Genomic DNA, 20,349 nt, shown 5'->3' with positions numbered 1-20,349 from the left:
AGGTGAAGTCTCCTCCCTACCATCGCTAATGCACAAAAATCATGGATAATGAGGCTGTTGCTCTGCAGGGAGTCAGCACAGAGACACAGAGTCCAGTTCTCAAAAAGAATACAGACATTCCCAGGTAGGACCCTTGATGGCATATTCTTGTTTGTGGAAATAAAGATCGAACGCTGGATTGTCTGTTTAAAAACTACACTTGGCAGTCCTATTCTTAGCTCAGAACTCCTTCTATGGTACTCTCTCCCTTGGTTCAATATCAACTTAAAAGCCTTGTTTTCTTTCCACCAATGATGCATTTTTTCACATTAAAAAAATTTTTCATCACGATAAATCTTCCATGTCATGGGATGGGTTTTTATATTCTTCAACAGAAAGCTTATCATTTATGGCTGAAATCCTTGCACCCAGATAGATAGATACTTGGTTTATTTACCGTGGTGTCTTGACCCAGGATTCAGGTTCTCACTTCCCTGCCCTGGACATGCCTTCCAGGAGCTTCTCTGAGAGGCTTGTGCACATGCCGACTTCCACTCTCAGAGACACAGGCCTCCCGCTGCCGGCAGTGTTAGAGCAGCAGGCTTGTCTCTGCATCCAGCTACCAGAGAAAGCTTCCTTGGTGGCTCAGAGGTGAAGAATCTGCCTGCAGTGCAGGAGACCAGGGTTCAGTCCCTGGATTAAGAAGACCCCATGGAGGAGAGCATGGCGACCCACTACAATGTTCTTGCCTGGAGAATCCCATGGACAGAGGAGCCTGGCAGGCTGCAGTCCTAGACTTGGCAAAGACCTGGACACGACTGAGCGACTCACACACACACGCTTTTTCAGCTACCAAGGGTAGAGAAATATGGCAACCCAACCTGCAGAGAGCCTGTTATCCAATCAGGAAATTTTAACTAGTTTTTATATCTAAAAAGTTAACATGAACACAGTGAAAGAAATTCCAATAGGTCAAAAAAGCACTGAGACATGCCCCTCCCCTTCAGACCCTGGGCCCTCCAGGCCCTTCCAGAAAGGCAACACTTGTCCAACAGTTTCTTACCTGTCCTTCCAGACGTGTTACATACATAGTTAGCTCTCGAGGGTTGGCTCCAGGATCCCCCGGGTACCAAAATCTGTGGATGCCCAAGTCCCTTATATTAAATGGCCTAGTCCAGTCAGCCCTTCATGTCCATGATCCGGCATGGTGGTTGTCTTCTTTATTATATCTGAGAGCATACTATACACATTTCTGTCCTTGTTGCCATTCCTCCCCATTAATTTATTTGGAGATCATTACATTCAGCACATGTGAAGTTAGACTCCCCCTCCCTCAATCAATAGTTAATTTTGCTTTTATTTTTTAAAATTATTATCGTTTGGCCATTCCTTGCAGCTTGTGGAATCCCAGTTCCCTGACCAGGGATCGAATCCAGAACCCTGGCAGAGAAAGCATGGAGTCCTAACCACTAGACCACCAGGGGATTCCCGGTTTTGTTTTCAAAGTGAGGTAAAATGAGATGTGAATCGCACAGATCTGAAGTGTACGATTCAGGGATTGTACACACTGTATACAACATGTAAGCAGTACTGTATTTCCATTTCCTAATGCCCTGAAGTTTCTCTCGCCCCTTCTAGGAATCCGCACCTTCCTGAGGCAATCGCTGGTATGATTTCTATCACCATGGGTTGGTTTTGCCTGTTGAAATTCACATCGGTGGAATCATACAGTACACACTCTGGTGTCTGATTTGTCTTGTGCTACACCACTTTAGAAATTCATTCCCGTTGTGTGTAGCATTCCTTCCTTTCTTTGTTGTGCCAAGTAGTTTCTTGCTGTATGACTATGCCACGATTGGTTTATTTTTCTCTGATGGACATGAGTGTTGCTCCAAGTGAAGACTATCTGAATAAAGCTGTTATAAAATTCTCTGCACAAATCTTTTTGCGGACATGTGTTTTCACTTCTCTTGGCTGTGTGCCTAGGAGTAAGCCTCAGTCTTTTTAAAAGCTGCATAGTATTCCATTGTAAGTGTGTGTATGTGTTTAGTTGCTAAGTCGTGTCCGACTCTTTGCAACCCCATGGACTGTAGCCCATCAGGCTCTTCTGTCCATGGGATTTTCCAGGCAAGAATACTGGAGTGGATTGCCATTTCCTACTCCAGGGGATCTTTCCAACCCAGGGATCAAACATTGGCAGGTGTATATTGTATAATAAACAAGACCCCAGTTGATGGGCGTTTGGGTCATTTCCAATCTTTTGCTAAGACTGTAGTAAACATGGCTGTAGTTAAACCTTTGTAAACATATGTAAGTAGAATACTTTTTGAGAATGGCATGCTGGATGAAAAGGTACATGTCTTTAAATCTGGAACAGAGGGGAATTCCTGGTGGTCTAGCGATCAGGACTCTCTGCTTTCACTGCCAAAGGCCAGGGTTTCATCCGTGGTTGGGGAAGTAAGATCCCACAAGCTGCAGAAAAAAGAAAAAAAAAAATCTGGGACACATATTGCCAACTTGCTTTCCAGAAAGGGTCTGTCAATTTATATTTTCAAGAACTGTGCAAGAACCCATATTCTCACATATCCTAAGTAATCAAATTTCTCAATCATTGCTACTCTGATAGTTGCAAAACGCTCTCATGACTTTCACTCCTATTTATTTAAATTGCAAGTAACACATTATTTTTTCACATATTTATTATCCATTTGTGTATCCTTTTTCTTCTTTTTTTGGTAAACTCCCTTTTTCTTATTTTCTAAGAGTTTTTTTTTTTTTTTTAAAAAGGTCTTTTCTTATTCACGTATAGGACCTCTTTATATATTAAGGAAGTTAGTCATTTGTCATAAAAGTATTTATGTGCTGTGCTTAGTTGCATCTGACTCTTTGTGACCCCATGGACTGAAGCCCGCCAGGCTCCTCTGTCCATGGGGATTCTCCAGGCAAGGATACTGGAGAGGGTAGCCTATCCCTTCTCCAGCGGATCTTCCCAACCCAGGAATCAAACTGGGGTCTCCTGCATTGCAAGTGGATTCTTTACAAGCTGAACTACCAGGGAGGCCCCAAAATATTTATAGTGTATGTTATAATCTGGTAAAAAAAAATTCTTCTTTTTAATCCTTCCCACTTCCTGCCCCCCTCCAGCTATTCTCACATATTTTTCCATAAGAATTTCTGAATCAGCTTTTCTAGCTCAAACAAAACAAAACAAAAGCCGGGTTCGCAGTTACCTCTCTGGCTCTCTCTTCTCCAACTTCGTCTCACTCTTCAGGGTTTCTTGACCTCGGCATGACTGGGATTCCTACACAAATCTTTGTTGTAGGAAGCTGTCTGTGCCCTGCAGGGTGTTTAACAGCAACCTGGCATCTATTAACCGGACGCCAGCAGCAACCCCACACCTCCCACCCCAAGTTGTGTCTATGAAAAATGCCTCCAGGCATCCCCAACATCTGAGAACCACTGACACGCTCTGATCTAGCTACACAGGCCTCCTTGCTGCTCCTAGAGCACGCCAAGTGCGCGCCTGCCTCATCCCTTTCTTTAAATGTCTGCTCAAGGGACTTCCCTGGTGGTCCAGCGGTTAAGAATCCACCTTGCCATGCAGGGGACATGGGTTTGATCCCTGGTGAGGGAACTAAGATGCCACATGCCAGGAAGCAACTAAGCCTTAGCGCCACAACTAGAGTCTGTGCACCACGACAAAAAAGGCAGCTCATCCGACAGCAGTGCCCCCACCCAAATCTCTGCTCAAATGTCACTACTACCCGGCCTATTTTAAATTATAACTCCCCAGCCACCCCATGCTCTCTATACTGTCCTTGATTTTTCTCTCTTGCATTTCTCAGTTAATATACTATATAATTTACTTCTCCAGCTCTTTGTCTCTCTCTCTCTCCCATCTTTAAAAATGTAAGCCGCACAAAGGCAAGAATTTTTGTTTTGTTCATTCCTATGTTCCCCTATGCCTAGAACATACCGAGTATGTAGTAATGACTCCACACATATTAGATGAATAAATGAATCACACCTTGATATATCAGGTTAGACGAGAAATGCCATCTTTACAATGTTGATCCATCTTACATAACAAAATGGTATTTTCCCACACATTACAACTTTTTGTCCCCCTGTAAAGTTTTAAAATTTGTTATAAACCAGGGACTTCCCTGGCAGTCCAGTGGTTAAGACTCCAGGCTCCCACTGCAGGGTATACGGGGTTTGATCCCTGATTGGGGAATTAAGATCCCACACGCCTCAAGGTGTGAGAGAAATAAATAAGAAATGCTTACAAATAAGAAATACTAAATGCTTTTTGCACTAAACATTTGCCCAGGCTGTTTTTCTCTATTTGTGTACTTAGGAAGCTAAACTCCTTGGCTCACAAGAAGGGAGGACAGGCTGTTAGCCGGGAACCAGGCCTGGTGATTTCCTTTGTCAGTGACCCTTGGGCCTGTGGTTATGTCTGGAGGCCCCTTGCTGCCCATTTTCCCCATCACCCAGACCAGAGAGCTTCTTCACAGGCTCCTGGCGGGGCCTCCACCTTGGATAGTGGCACTTCCTAGGCGTCAATCTCTGTCCTCCTTCCTGAAAGGGGACCAGCTCAGGGACATTGAAGAGAGTGGCTCAGGACAGTCCTACTGCGTGCGGCCTCCCCAGAGACCCAAGGGCTCGTCTCTGAGCTCTCGTGTGGGGCAGGTGACCTTACCTTTCCTGGTCAGCCTGACAGGAGGGGCCTGTGCTAGTGGACAGACTGTCCAGCAGAGCAGGGGTGTTGGGGTGTTGGCCTGTCCTTGGCAGGCTCTGTCTGCGAGGAGAGAAAGAGGGGCCTTCCTTCCCTTTCTCTGTTTTCCAAGAGGTGGGCCCCTGCTCTCCACCTCGCACTGCACTCCCAGCCAGGCCTGAAGTGTGGGAGTAGCGGGGAGACCCAAGGCACAGCGGAGCTCTGGACCTCCCCCCTGGGTGTGGTCTCTTGCCTGTGGAACAATGGCCCTCCCTTGGTCTGAGAGCTCTGGGCGGGGCACACGGGGAAGCGGGCACTTGGTGAAGAGGGTGCTCTTATATCGTCAGCCATCGATGCTGCTCTTGGAGTCTCCTTTCTGACAGGGGCTAGGAGGATGCCCGTCAGGACCACAGGAGCCTCAGGTCCCCAAGGTCAAGGTGGCCTCCAGATGGATCTGAAGCTGTGACTGGGTACCACCCCGGCTGGAGGAAGACCTTTAGAAGCAGTAAGCTCCAACAGATTATGGTCCCCTCTCCTCTTGTGTGGGGCTTCCCTGGTGGCTCAGCAATAAAGAATAGGCCTGCAATGCAGGAGATGAGGGTTTGATCCCTGGGTTGGGAACATCCCCTGGAGGGGGGCATGGCAACCCACTCCAGTATTCTTGCCTGGAGAATCCCATGGACTGAGGAGTCTGGTGGGCTATGGTCCATCGGGTCCCTGAGTTGGATGTGACTGAACACACACACACACTCTTCTCTCTCTCTTTCTCTCCTCTTGTGTAAGTCAACATGAAATAAGATGATGTTCGGGGGGCCAGACCAGAGGCCCTGACAGTACAAAGTGCTGCGTGCTGTCCTGCCTGCCCTGCCCCCAGCCAGACCTGGGGCCTCCCGAGGTGGGGGTGCGGCAGCAAATCTCGGAGTCCGGAGTCCGGAGCCGAGCCGGTGGGCAGGCCTGGGCGGTCTCAGAGGCTTGGCGGGGGGCCCTGGAGCTAGCAGGGAGGCAGGGAGGCAGGGAGAAGGGGAGAGACCGGCTCCTGGTCGCTGTGGGGCTGCGGCAGTGTCCTGTGGCTCACCACTTCACATTTATAGCTCCAGTGCTTCTCAGCTTACTGTCCCTGCGGTGGGAGGCCCGGCTCCCTGGAAACCGCAGCTGTGGGTTGTTGGGTGCCTGCCTGGGTGCTGAGCTGTGAGGGAGGCTCAGAAGCTTCCCAGGATGGTGAGCCTCAGCCCCAGCCCCCTGCCTCAGGCTTGCCCAGGTCTGGCTGGAAGCAGGAGGGACCTGCCATGATACTGAGGGCCCCCTGGTACCCCTCACCCAGTTGGCCCTCCGTGAGGAGCAGGAACCTTGCTGGAGAGTGGGGTGCTCCCTAAGGGCCCAGTGGGACTCTGGGATGAGGGAGCTGATGGAGGAGGGGAGGGTGAGACTAGAGGAAGAGGCTCACAGAACCAGGGCGGGGGTGCCCTGGGCTTGATTCTCTCTCTCTTCTTTTATAAAGACAACCTTTAAAAAAGATTATGTGTTATTTTTCACTCTTTTTTTAGGCCGCACCATGCGGCATGATGGATCTTAGTTCACTGACCAGGGGTTGAATCCATGCCCCTGCATTGGGAGTGCAGAGTCTTAACCACTGGATCACCAGGGAAGTGCCTGGAGCTTGATTCTTGATGAGCGCACAGGAAGCATGGAGTGGCTGCTCTCCAGTTGCAATTTCTCACCCTGCCAGGTTTCACACACGGCTCCGGTGCTAGAATGGCCAGCCCTGTGCTTTCCGTGCCTCGTCGCGTGGCCCTCAGCGACTGGTGCAGCAGGTGTGGCTCCGTTTGGCCAGGGAGGGGTCTGAGGCTGGGGTAGGGTGGGAGGTAGGTGAGCTGGCTAGATGTCAGCAGCCCAGGAGGAGCCAGAGAACCCCAAGCCTGATCCCAAAGCCCCATTCCCATTACCGTGCCATGCAGACCTTGAGTTTGGTCTGAACTAGGGAATAGGGTCCTGTGGCTCAACAGAGACTTGGGAGGAGCAGGGCCTGGCTTCTGGAGCCAGGAGCCCTGGATCTGCCCTGCTCTGGCTCAGTTAAGGAGCCGACTCCCTGCCCTGCCCCTCTGCCACCCCACGGGCCGTGGGCCCTGACGAGGGCAGGTCAGGGAGGGAGAGAGGGAGTCTGGGGCCAGGGAGGGGACAGGCCCCTGGGGCGTCTGGAAACTCTCACCCTGCAATCGAGGGAAACCCCAGAGAGCAAACAGAGGAGGGGACGGGGCAGATAAGGCCATGATTACTGGGTGTGTGGGGTGTAGAGGCGCCCTGTGGGAAGGCAGGGCACACCTTGGAGAGGTGAGGTGGGAGGGCAGTTACTAAAATCACAGCTGATTTTCGTATAAATAGAATACCTATGGGGCATGTTTCTTTTTTAAAGTCAGGTTTTATTTCTGTGTTCCCCTCCTAAGCAAACATCCTTGGCGTGCCAGCTCTCGGTGGTTTCAGCCTGGTGACTTGGGCAGCTGGCTGGTTCGGGTCACGGTGCCATTGATCTGGGTCTCTGAAGCAAAGAGCAATTCAGTCCTACGTTTACTGACCCCCACGAGATGCATGCTCTGCGCTGAGAGATGGGGTCACAGGGAAGACTGGGGTTCTCTCCCGGCCCCCTAAGGTATACCCAGGTAAACAATCCTCCTCCTGGTTGTACTGGAGCAGACAGGTTCGGCCAGAATCAGGGAAGGCTTCCCAGGATCTATCCCTAGGCATAGTTTTTTTTTTTTTTTTTTTAATTATTTGACTATTTTTCTTGGAGGATAGTTGCTTTACAATGCTGTGTTGCTTTCTATTGTATAGCAAAGTGGATTAGCTATACCTATAAACATATCCCCTCTTTTCTCCCATTTTCTCCTCTCCCATTTAGGTCACCACAGAGCACTGAGTGGAGTTCCCTAGGCTGTACAGTAGGTGTTCATTAGTTATCTATAGTATACATAGTGGGGTAAATATGTCAATCCCAATCTCCCAATTTATGCCATCCACCACCCCCTTCCCTTCTTGGTAGCTGCCCATTTGTTCTTCATCTGTGTCTCTATTTCTGCTTTTCAAGTATGTTCCTCTATACCACTTTTTTCAGATTCCACACACATGTGTTAATAGATGGTATTTGTTTTTCACCTTCTGACTTCATTGTGTATGACAGTCTCTAGGTCCATCCACATATCTGCAAATGGCACAGTTCCGTTCCTCTTTCTGGTTGAGTAATATTCCATTGTATATATGTACCACATTGTCTTTATCCGTTCCTCTGTTGATGGACATGCAGGTTGCTTCCATGTACTGGCTATTGTAAATAGTGTTGCAATGAACACTGGGGAGCATGTATCTTTTTGAATTACAGTTTTCTTGGGGTATATGCCCAGGAGTGGAATAATATGGCAGTTCTATTTTTAGTCTTTTAGGGAACCTCCATGCTGTTCTCCATAGTGACTGCACCAATTTACATTCCTGCCAACAGAGTAGGAGGATTCCCTTTTCTGCACACCCTCTCCAGCATTTATTATTTGTAGATTTTTTTGACGGTGGTCATTCTGACTGGTGTGAGGTGATAACTCACTACAGTTTTGATCTGCATTTCTCTTAATAATTAGTGATGTTGAGCATCTCTTCATGTGTTTGTTGGCCATCTGTATGTCTTCTTGGGAGATATGTCTATTTAGGTCTTCTGCCATTTTTTGAAGACCATATTTTGATTGGGTTCTTTGTTTACTTGGTACTGGGCTGCATGAGCTGTTTGTATATTTTGGAGATGAATCCCTTTTTAGCTGCTTCTTTTGCAAATATTTTTTTCCATTCTGAGGATTGTCTTTTCTTTTCGTTTATGGTTTCCTTTGCTATGCAAAAGCTTTTAAGTTAATTTAGGTCCCATCTAGCCACAGTTCACTCTTGTCATCTCCTGTTTGACCATTTCTAATTTGCCTTGATTCGTGGACTTGACATTCCAGGTTCCTGTGCAATATTGCTCTTTACAGCATCGAACCCTGCTTTCCATCACCAGTCCCATTCACAACTGGGTGTTGTTTTCGCTTTGGCTCCATCCCTTCATTCTTTCTGGAGTTATTTCTCCACTGATCTCCAGTAGCATATTGGGCACCTACCGACCTGGGGAGTTCATCTTTCAGTCCGTCTAGTCAAGGCTATGGTTTTTCCAATAGTCATGTATATATGTGAGAGGTGGACAATAAAGAAAGCTGAGTGCTGAAGAATTGATGCTTTTGAACTGTGGTGTTGGAGAAGACTCTTGAGAGTCCCTTGGACTGCAAGGAGATCCAGCCAGTTCATCCTAAAGGAGATCAGTCCTGGGTGTTCATTGGAAGGACTGATGTTGAAGCTGAAACTCCAATACTTTGGCCACCTAATGTGAAGAGCTGACTTATTTGAAAAGACCCTGATGCTGGGAAAGATTGAGGGCAGGAGGAGAAGGGGACGACAGAGGATGAGATGGTTGGATAGCATCACTGACTTGATGGACATGGGTTTGGGTGGACTCCAGGAGTTGGTGATGGACAGGGAGGCCTGGCGCGCTGTGGTTCATGAGGTCGCAAAGAGTTGGATACAACTGAGCGACTGAACTGAACTGAACGAACTAGCCATAGTTTTGAAGGATGAATAGTTTTTCAGACTCTCCTTTTTTCTTACAACAAAGAGTAGGCAGCCACAATGTCCCAGGTATCAAAATAGTAACTGGGAGACAGGACACAGGCCCTTCCCTTTGAGAAGTCTGGTAGGAGAGTCATGTGAATAGTGACAATAATGTCCTAGATGTAAAAACAGAAGTGCAGAAGCATGTGCAAGATGCATCAAAGGCCAGAGGAAGGAACTTTCCATTCTATAGCGGGACGTGAGAGCAAGGGTCGGAGCAGGGAGCTGGCTGAGGCGAGGAACTGTGTGTAGCAGGAGAGTTATGCTCAGGTACTGGGACTGGACTGTTTTGGGCCCAAGTGCTAAGCGAGTTGCCGGCGGGTGGGGGGGGAGGGGCAGTGTGAGACCACCACCCAGCAGCTGGGTACAAGCCTGGTGGTTTCAGGCCAGCTGCCTGTGGACGAGCCATGAGATCTGGGGAGAAGTTTGACCACTGGACTCCGGTTCCCACTCCTTCACACATGAACTAATGGCCTGAAGCCCCACGCTTGACCTCTCAGCTCCACGTCCTCAAGTCTAAACTGGAGATTGCGATAACACTAGTCACACCTACTTGGCAGGGGTGACATGAGTAAATGGGATGATACAAGTGAAGGGCCTCCGACAGAGCCCAGACATGCAGTTTATGTAAAGTGGGAGCTAGCTGATCTCCCTGCCAGGGTAACCTGGGGGCAGGCCTGTGTGTGGGGGTGGGGGGCACGGGGAGGAAGGGCAGTGGGGCTCCAGGTCTGTGGGCAGGGACAAGCCCACTCTTGCTCTACCAGGGGCTGAGAGGTGGTGTTCTTTGGTGGATCCCAGAGTGGGTTAGTCACAGGGGCTGCCTGTGTGAGCCTGGCTGGCTTGTGCTCTTTGTGCTTTTTCTCTCCTCTTTTCTAAACCAGGCCCCTTTGGGCAATGCCAGCCTATCTGTGACAACTGTGCCCGACGGCCAGGGCTTGGCCTATCTGACCCTGGGGCCCTGGCCAAGGTCTGGGGCAGGAATCTTTCGGAGTGCAGAAGCTCCAAGATGGGCCTGACCGTGGGAAGCAGGCCTGCTCCAAGGATGGTGCCTCCAAAGCTTTCCAGGCCCTGGCTCCAGGCCAAGGCTCAGGCTGGGCAGAGCATCACAGCATCAGGGGTCTTCTCAAGGGCCCAGTGCTGACCTGGCCTTCGTGCAGGCTGCTCTGGGAGGGGCTCCACTGAGACGGGTCTCGTGAAAGGCCAGTTACCTGCCAGTGCTTGGCGTCCAAAATAGAATCTGAAAGAGCAGCAAAGCCTTTAATTCAATGTGTCTCAACAGCGGGTCGGTGTGGGGATAACTATGATCTGACCGGTCTTGGGCTATAATTACGGAGCCAGAATGAAAAATTACAGGCATTGTGTGGGCTTGTTTTAAATATAACGTAATCCACACCGTCCTCTCTCTTATTTGCTAGATTTGAGGTGCAGTCTTGGGCAGTTGGCACAGGTTCTGCCTGACGTGTAGCAGATAAAAATGGCCCTTGCCCAGTGAAAAGGGCATGGCAGGAGGCCTCCCCAGACCCCTCATGCTCCCGACTGCCCACGGCCCGTAACCCACAAGCACACGCTCACATGGGTCCACGCAGGCCTCTGTCGTCCACGTTATCGTGCCCCGCGTCTCCCCCACCAGCCTCCCTGCCTCCAGCCTCCCCCAGCCAGTCCACTAGAAATATCTTTGTAAAACACAGTCTTGAGCTTTAAGACCCGTTAATGGTGGTGCCCCTCTGTCTATAGGGTAAATCCATCCAAACTCCTAGTTCTTTCAGGTCTTGGCCCCAAACCACCTTTCAGCATCATGTCTGGGAACAAGAAGCAGCCATAGAACCGAGGTGAAGGGCCCGCGGTTCCCGACTATGTGGGATTAAACTCACAGGCTCCATGTCTCATGAGCTGAGTGAGAGTCTGAGCAGGTTATCCCATCCACGTGCTTTAGCTCCCTGATACTGTAGGTTGTTGAGAGGATGGCATGAGATAACACATTCCTGGGATGACCGCAGGCGTGTCTCTTTTCCTCACCGAGTCTCAAATTACCTATTAAAAGGAAGAGATAGACTCATTGCCTTTCGGATCAGTAAATGTTTTTAAAGTGATATTTCTTCATGTAGTTGTATGTGGTGAGACAAATATGTGTTATTAGCTCAACCTTTCTGGAAAGCAAAGTCGAAAGACTAAAAACGTTTATACCCTATGTGTATGAATAATCTAAGGGAAAATTCAAATTGTGGACAAAAATTTATATTGAAAAGATTTTTACCTCAGTGTTTCCCCGCCACCCCGGTGTGTTTTTACATCCTTGAAAAACAAAAAACATAGATGACAAACACTGGGATAACAGTAAGTATTGGGTTAGCCAAAAAGTTCATCCAGGGTTTTCCATAGTAAACCCCAAACAAATTAACTTTTTGGCTAACTCAGTATTTATTTGTGTGTCTCACTCAAAACTTGTATGTAAGAATTAAAAGTGTTTATGAAGAATATTTCACTATGTTGAAAATGCTTATAATGTATAATTTAAAGTGAATAAAATACATACAAAATTGTATAATATATACTGTATGATCTTGGTGATAATAAAAATATTATTTTTACCTATAATTAAAATGATCTTTGGTGAATCTATGGTATTGTATTCCCTTCTTTGTTGTTTTCTGTATTTTCCAAATATTTAAGAGTGGGCATGCATTTTTATGGCCTTCCTTGGTGGCTCAGTCGGTAAAGAATCTGCCTGCAATCACGGAGACACGGGTTCGATCCCTGGGTTAGGACGATTCCCTGGAGAAGGGAATGGCTATATACTCCAGTATTCTTGCCTGGAGAATTCCATGGACAGAGAATCCTGGTGGGCTACAGTCCATGGGGTCACAAAGAGTCAGACGCAAGTGAGCAACTAACACTTTGACTTTTTTCATGCATTTGTTATATAATAATGGTTTTAGAAAGAGCTGAGTTATGTTGAAAACATTAAATGAAAGGGCAGAACACTTGATGTTAGAGTTCCTGTCTGGCTTTTAACAATCTCTCTGACTCTAATGTTCTAGAACCATCCACGGAGTCTGAGAGGTGACTGCAGAGGCCCAGACCCCCCAAGGCCCGTCTGCCTTCAGTGACAAGTGGCGGCAGGCAGATCTGGTGCCTGGAGTCAGCAACTCGCCAAGCCTGGGGGTTCACCGAGTGCGTGTGCAGAGCTCCCCTTGAGGTCAGCTGCTTTTCTGAAGTCTTTCTGGAATCTTCCCAAGTGCCCAAGAACCTTCAAGACCATTGGAAGTGGAGCAGTGTGCCAGCCCCCCATCCCTGCCACACTATGGAGTGCTGGGTGCTCTCCATCTACCTGGGGCCAAGGGGGTTTTCTGCCTGAGAAGCGAGCTCTTTCTGCCACTTTGGGCAAAGGGCTCGCTGGAGCCATTGGCCTCTATGGGCCCCTCTGCTGGGGGTCCCTATCTTGACTTTGGGACCCCGCTCACTGGCTCTGTCAGACCCCACATTCCCAACTGCAAGGACATGCAGGTCTATTTGGCGCCTTGTCCCGAGGATGGAGAGCCTGGAATGCATCATTAGAGGGGCTCACTGAGGAGGGACAGCCTGGCCATTCCCAGCCATTTCCTGGGAGGTCAGCCTAGAGGAGCCCCCGCTGGAAGGAAGAACCTTGTCTGAATTCACTGGGGAGGGCCCAGTGTCTGGGTCCAGCCGGCAGCTTGTCAGGGCTCGTCCAGGACCGTCACGGATCAGCCACGTGTCTGCCCAGTTAGAAACCAGAGAAAAACAGGATTCAGAGGTGGAAAGATGGAGACAGGCTTAGAAAGAGAGAGGCCGACACGCAGTGAGAGGCAGAGAGAGACAGACACACAGGGCCTGCAATGCAGGAAGGCCATCGAAAGAAGGGACCTGTACCTACAACATGCTCATCCTCGATGTACTCAGGGAAATGCATGTTAAAGTAGCTGAATGTGCTACTCCACACCTACTAAATTAGCACTCATTAGGGAAATAACACCTCATGCTCTGAGGCTGTGGTAAAGCCAGCTTAAACACACTGTCAGGGGCCCTGCAAATTAGCACAGTCTTCTAGGGAAGGAATTAGGCAATACGGCTCTCGAGCTATTAAAATGTTCATCCCCTTGCCTGCGGTAATTAAACTCCTGGGAGTGGGTTGCGAGGAAACAATTCAACAGAAAAATAACAGGCTTGTACATAAAAGGATGACGAGTGCAGTGTTCTCCATTCTGTCCAACACGCTATAGGAAGGCTGCTATAAATATTTACACAAATAGAGAATATGAAGACTGTGTATGTGCAAATAAACAGAAAATAAAACTATCAGTACATAAAAAATAATACATACGTGATCCCACCATCTGGATGTTTGGGTGGTCCCACCCTTGCTTGTGGGGAACAGTGGTCCTTGGCTCCTCACACACTCCTGTCTTCCCAAGGGACCTGCCCTGCCGCTCCCTGTCTGGAGCTCTCCAACCATGAAGCCTGATCCGCAGACCTCAGACTGGTGGGGAGACAGTCTCAGCTGAGGTTGCCCACCTGGCCAGCTCACTTGGGTGGCCCCAGAGAATCTGGGTAATGCCCGCTGAGTCACTCCAAGGTCATACCCCAAGAAGTCAAGCCTGAACTGACACTATGGAGTTGCATCCTTATTTAAGAAAAGGGATAAAGTTTGATTTTGCAGGCTCTGAAGTGTCTTGCTATTTTCAAGCACAGCAATCTGTTTAAGCCAGTTGCAGTCTGGACTCCCAGCTGAAGCATCATGAGGTGAAGGTAATTTATAACAGAAGGCAAAGGGAAGGAGGGCTCATGGGGTCACCTTTCCTGGCCTACCCCAACAGTAGGCACAGATGTGCTTCTGGACTTGAATCATCCAGTTTTCCTCTTCCCCTAGCTCCTGGCGACCATCTCAGAAGCTGGCACTGAACAGGAATTCAGTAAATCGTGGGTGAATAAAAAGAAGGGAAAAAAGACCATGTAGTATGAGTGAGCATGTGTCATTGAACAATTCTGTCTTTATTCAAAGCCCGTCTGGCTTTGCAAATATGTCCTTAATTGTGCTCGGGAGAAGCTACACCCCCTGTGCTTTCCCTGCTTACTGCCAGGGGATGCCCTTGCCTTACAGGGGGGCTAAGAACGTTCAGTGACCATGCCTGTGTCCAGACAAACCAAACCTTGTTCATTAGGCCCGGGCATGGTTACTGGGCACAAAGAGGCTTTGTGATAGTCCCTGCCCTTGATGTGCTTTCAGTCTCATGGGAGAGCCAGGAGTAAACAACGAGGAGTAATTTAAAGAGCAATCACATGGGTGCTATAAACAGAGGGAGCAGCAATGGGGAGTGAGAAGATTCGGGAAGCGGGCTCAGGGTTGGGTGGAAGACCAGGCTCCTTGGTGGGGGTGGAAATGGAGCAGGGCTTTGAGGACAAGCAGGATTTTCTCCTCCATGGAAACTAATGGCGGAGAAAATTTCAAGGAGGGGATGTTACAGGAGGTCAAATGCTACAGGGGGATCAGAGAGGATGTGGACCGAAGAGGCTGCCGGATGTGACACTGGGACTAGCAGAAAGAGACTTGGAAAAAAAAAGAAATTAAAAAAAATAGAGAGACATGGGAAGGCTCTCAGGCTCTCTAGCCTCTCATGTCAGCAGAAGCTAGTAGTTAAAGAGCACAAGCTCTGGAGTCAGCTTGGGTCTCAGCCCCTCTTCTTCTTGGCTGGTCACTTGAGGTAGGTGCCTTAACGTCTCTGTGCTCCCGTGTTCTGATCCCCCTCATGCTGGTGTGAAGGATACAGGGGTGCTCTGGACAGTGCCTAGGGGAGAGGGAGTGCTCACCGTGCTGGTCTGCACTCTCAAGGCTCCTTTTGGAATGGAACGTGTAACTCGAATTAAATCAGTGTGGGCGAGTTACACGAAGATGCTTTGACTTTCAAGATGAACGTGGCTGGGCGTAATCCTCAATCACGGGGCCTGAGACCGAGAAGCACCAGACATGGAAGCAGCCCCAGGGTGTTGGGAAAAGTTCAGACAGGAGAATCCAGCTTGCGGGTGGAGGTTGGGAAGTGGCTGCGGAAGTGCCGCCTGGAGTGCTCCCGGGGAGGGCCAGGGAGCTCCTGGCGCTCTGGTCCCTCTCAGAAGTGGTCACTGCCGCAGGCAAACAAGCTAGATTGTCTGTTAACAACTGTGATTTTCTGTCACCTCAGGCCTGGCCTCAGGCCTCTCTGCTGCCTGGCATGCCCATGAGATTTCTGCTTAGCTAAGAATCAGCCTTTGCTGCCGTGTGGTGTGGGGATTGTCTGACCTCTGCTGTCCACGGTCTGTCATGGCACAAACTTAGACACTGTCATGGACTCAGAGGATGCGTTTTCTTTTTTCAGCTTTCTGGATAGTGACTCCCAATATTAACATATTTTACACTGTGACAGGGCTTCCCAGGCAGTGCTAGTGGTAAAGAACGCTCCTGCCAATGCAGGAGATGTTAAGAAATCTGGGTTCGATCCCTGGGTTGGGAAGATCCCCTGAAGGAGGAATTGGCAACCCACTCCAGTATTCTTGCCTGGAGAATCCCATGGACAGAGTCCATAGGGTTGCAAAGAGTCGGACACGACTGAGGAAGCTTAGCACACTGTGACAATATAGAAAAATGTCACAAAGCAATCCTTACCTTTACTATGTGTGAACGCTCTGATATATTCTGTATTTTCTACTTTTTATTTCATGAGTAAGAAAAATGCTGATTACAATAAATAGACCTCACAGTCCCAGGTTTTCTCATGCATCTAAAAAACCAATCACTTAGGGAACTAAATCAGTGCCTCATTTCCCAAACACTAAATAGTGTGTTCCATATCACTTTCAAATTTCTGGCCACACTGAAGGCCAACTGTTTATGGAATCTATTTTTTCTTTAAATCAATTCATTTAAGCATTTAAAAATGCCCACTATAGCTAAAGTAAAATATTGGTGAAATAACAAGTATGAATGTTAGTTATATACATATATATAACTATATATGTATATAATACATTTATATTTATATTATATATAATTCACTGTTAAAATTCAACATGCAAAAAATGAAGATCATGGCATCTGGTCCTATCACTTCATGGCAAATGGATGGGGAAAAGAGTAGAAACAGTGACAGATTTTATTTTGTTGGGCTCCAAAATCACTGTGGACGGCGACTGCAGTCACAAAATTAAAAGACACTTGCTCTTTGGAAGAAAAGCTATGACAAACCTAGACAGAGCATTAAAAAGCAGAAACATCACTTTGCCAACAAAGGTCCGGGTGGCTTTTCCAGTAGTCGTGTATGGATCTGAGAGTTGGACCATAAACAAGGCTGAGCGCCAAAAGAATTGATGCTTTTGAACTGTGGTGTTGGAGAAGACTCTTGAGAGTCCCTTGGACAGCAAGGAGATCAAACCAGTCAATCCTAAAGGAAATCAATCCTAAATATTCATTGGAAGGACTGATGCTGAAGCTGAAGCTCCAATATTTTGACCACCTGATGCAAAGAGCCAACTCATTGGAAAAGACCCTGATATTGGGAAAGACTGAGAGCAGGGGGAGAGGGAGCGACAGAGGATGAGATGATTAGATAGCATCACTGAGTCAATGGAGTTTGAGCAAGCTCTGGGAGACAGTGAAGGACAAGGAAGCCTGGCGTGCTGCAGTCCATGGGGTTGCAAAGAGTTAGACACGACTTAGTGACTGAAAAAAAGAAAAACACTGAAAAAAAATATTTAATTATCAAAATAAAAAATGTTTTCATACCTCCTAAAATCATCTTGCAGCAGTGTCTGCATTCCTCACTTTGGGAATCACATATTCAAAGATTGGTCCAAACATCTCATTTTCAGTTGGGGCAGTGAGGCCCAAAGGGATGAATTCACTTATCGGAGGTCTAGTTTCTCAGTCAGTGGGAAGGTCAGTGTGGTCAGGGGAGATAAAAGAGAAAATACAGGAATCAAAGTCTTAACAGTCTTAACATTGGAGAGAGGCCCTACCCTGTCATCTCATCGGAGCCCAGATATCAGTGTGGAGCTACCTTGGCAGAGCCATTTTAAGCCTGGATCTTAGATACTCTTATCTTTGGAGGTCCTGATCCATATCATATCACATACATTACATGATGTGCCCACTGACCCTTATTAATTTCAATTTTTCTATTTTCTTCTACTTGTATTTTGAAGCCAATGGATTTTTGAAGCTTCAACAATTTTTTGCAGGTCCTAGGATTACAGCCTGCCATGCCTAATGGATAACGTGGCCCTGGGACTGGTAAAGAATCTCATCAAAGACACACTAAAGAACCATTTAATTAGCCCTTTCTCCTGGTATCTTTAATGGGTAATGTGGACAGGCCACTAACAACTAAATGAATGAGTTTCCAGTGTAAAATCTTTGCTGTTCTGAGAGTCCAGTGGAGGCAGTGCTGCTGCAGGTAGGCTAAGTGCCATGTGACTGGCAAGGTGCTCTCACTCTGTGCCTCAGTCTCCTTACTAAGTAAAACAAAGGGATTAGATTCCAAGAGAGTCAATCATCTAGAAATCAAGTTCTTGGCTTCTTCACAGTAACCTTCCTACCAGTTTTCCAGGTACGACTAATAAGGAGATCAGGAGCATTTATTGCAGAAAGGTCTGGAAGGGTATACACCAAGTTACTGACACGAATTACTTCCAGAGGGAGAAAATGGAAAGCAATGATGACAGGTTCTTTACACATCTTGAATTATTTCACTTGTTACATTAAGCACGTTATCACTTTTGTAATGAAAACATTAATAAAGAACAGTTAAAGAAAAGCAACCACTTTGCTCATTTAAAAACACCGATTAAGAGTGTGTATCTAATGCACATGGTCTGTCACATTAAAAAGAGTGAGTAAGCTCACCAAACACTAAAATCCCAAAGTATTAGTCTATAGCAGAAGTTTGATGAAGCAGAAGCATCAGGGGTGCTTCTGGGGTTTTATGACATTCCCCTGGCCTGAGTCCTATTCCAGTGCACTCCCCTGTAATTAAATGAATTAATGTGAGTAATGAATCACGGTGCCTGCCAATAGCAAGTACTCTATCTCCCAATGAGGTCCCACAGAATCCAGGTCTTTACATCCTGCTAAATGGGATAAATAGCACATATTGTTGAAAGCAGGGATGTCCCTTCATTCCCAGCCAAGGCTACCTTGAATGGCTCTACCTACTAATCTATTAAGATTCGCTGATCTAGGCGGGTAGCCCTGACCTGCCTTCAGTTGTTGCTAACCAGGTTAACTTAGAAAAACTAGGTACTGGTCAGCATATTCTCTATCACATCACCTGTTTGTTTCCTTCATAGTGCTCATCACAATAGAAAACTCTTGGTTTGTCATCTGTTGTCTGCCTTTTCACTAGAGTGTAAGCTCCCGGAGGGCTAGGACCCTGTTTACCTTGTTCACTGCTATAGCCCAAATGCATGCCCGGCACAGAGTAGGTGCTCAATAAATATTCCTCCCCTGCACCTCCTCAAATCACAGGTCAGGTTTCCTTTCCAAGATTATTCTTGATTGTTGACGTTGACCTTCACTTTTCACTTTGAACTACATGTGACCTCTATTAAAACCTGTGTGTATGGCTACCAGGCACAAGGACTTGGCATAAAGAGAAATATATTGAAACATAAACAGAGGCCAACTAATTAATTAAGGAAAGTCTGTTGCTTGCACCTCAGGTTTATAGCAGGCATATAATTCCACTGGTTATGATTTGTTTGCTCCTTGTTCCTAAGTTTGAAGCAGCCAAGGTCATTCAGTGAGTGAGTGAGTCACTGAGTTGTGTCCAGCTCTCTGTGACCCCATGGATTGTAGCCTGCCAGGCTCCTCTGTCCATGGACTTCTCCAGGCAAGAATACTGGAGTGGGTTGCCATTTCCTTCTCCAGGTTTGAAGCAGCCAAGGTCATTTAAGGGGCCCCAAATTCAAAACTCACCTGCCTTGGAGGCTCAAACAGTCTCTTTTCCATCAGCTTAACACATACAGTATCTACAGCCTAAAAACTTTTTATACTGGCTTCAAATTAAAATGGTTCACTGGGTCAAAGGCTTGCCTTTGGTCCAAGGTGCAGGAGGGTCAATGAATGTTGGCTAAGTCCTGAAACCGCAGCTTGGCTCTTTCTTAAATTGGTTTGTGGACTATTTCCAGGAAACCAAAGATGATCGGTCCACCTGGCAGCAGGCAGGCTGCGAACTGGAGGCGATTCTGCCCTGGCCAAGGGCCATGGCCCTCTTGTGGCCCCAAGGAAGGCAGCATTTCATCGGGCCTTTTGGACGTTCTGGCGGGCGGCCGGCTTCTCCCGCCGCGGCGGGCTCTCCACGCGGTGCACAGACGTCTCCACACGCAGGGACGAGGCCCTGACGTGGCGGGAAGCCGTCTCTGTGAGCTGCGAGGCGGTTTCCACGTGCTGGGAGGACACCTCGAGGACTCGAGGGAGTCGCTTCCCAGAGGGGGAGACGGAGGGCCCCTCGCTGCTGCGATGGGTGGTCTCCACCTGCCGGGAAGATGTTCGCACGTGACGGTAGGATGTCTCCACGCGGTGGGACGAGGTCTCCACGCTGACCGTCGCCTTCTCCTCGGAGCGGATGGATTCCGCCCGGGCCGGAGAGGGCTTTCCCCGAAGGGGTGAGGCCATCTTATGGGGGTAACAGGGCCAAGCTGACCTTTGGAGGCCCCACAGCCCCAAGATCCCCGAAGGATTATTTTATACGGTGAGGAGCGACGTCACACGCCATTGTGATGCAGGCAGAGCGGTGGTCGAGGGTCCCGCGACCCACGTGGAGGCACCGTGATCTTGGGGCGGGGAGGCCTAAGATTCCTTGGGAACCCTGGGTTAGTCCCCTCGAGAGCACCGGCTGCCCCCGCACCGCCCCCTAGCCTGTCAAGAGCCTGTCCAGGTGGAGGCGGGGTTGGGGCGGGGGGGGCCCTGGATGGGCTGAGCCACCCGCCCCCTTGCG

The 20,349-nt window shown here is 48.2% G+C and overlaps 1 protein-coding gene across 3 annotated transcripts; it reads right to left on the bottom strand.

The window, feature by feature from the left end:
- Window positions 1-9,906: 9,906 nt before the first annotated feature.
- C4H17orf100 (chromosome 4 C17orf100 homolog) lies at window positions 9,907-20,348 on the bottom strand. Of its 3 annotated transcripts, XM_055576839.1 has the most exons (3): window positions 17,139-20,348; window positions 11,242-11,401; window positions 9,907-10,607 (listed from the first exon to the last, which is right to left on the bottom strand). In XM_055576839.1, exon 1 carries the CDS (start codon window positions 20,025-20,027, stop codon window positions 19,650-19,652), a length of 378 nt encoding a protein of 125 aa, XP_055432814.1. In that variant the 5' UTR covers window positions 20,028-20,348; the 3' UTR covers window positions 9,907-10,607; window positions 11,242-11,401; window positions 17,139-19,649. The 3 variants fall into 3 exon arrangements, with proteins under 3 accessions (XP_055432814.1, XP_055432815.1, XP_055432816.1); XM_055576840.1 differs by lacking the exons at window positions 9,907-10,607; window positions 11,242-11,401 and adding an exon at window positions 11,996-13,104; XM_055576841.1 differs by lacking the exons at window positions 9,907-10,607; window positions 11,242-11,401 and adding an exon at window positions 13,468-14,283.
- Window position 20,349: the final 1 nt, after the last annotated feature.

This window comes from Bubalus kerabau, chromosome 4, assembly GCF_029407905.1.
Source record: "Bubalus kerabau isolate K-KA32 ecotype Philippines breed swamp buffalo chromosome 4, PCC_UOA_SB_1v2, whole genome shotgun sequence".
In the NCBI taxonomy this organism is placed as follows: domain Eukaryota; kingdom Metazoa; phylum Chordata; class Mammalia; order Artiodactyla; family Bovidae; genus Bubalus; species Bubalus kerabau.
Note: the sequence above shows the minus strand (reverse complement) of the source record. Positions and strands in the feature narration are given on the sequence as shown.

Excerpts from the sequence above, each read along its gene's own strand:
- C4H17orf100 (XM_055576839.1), bottom strand. The coding sequence starts at position 20,027 with ATGGCCTCACCCCTTCGGGGAAAGCCCTCTCCGGCCCGGGCGGAATCC.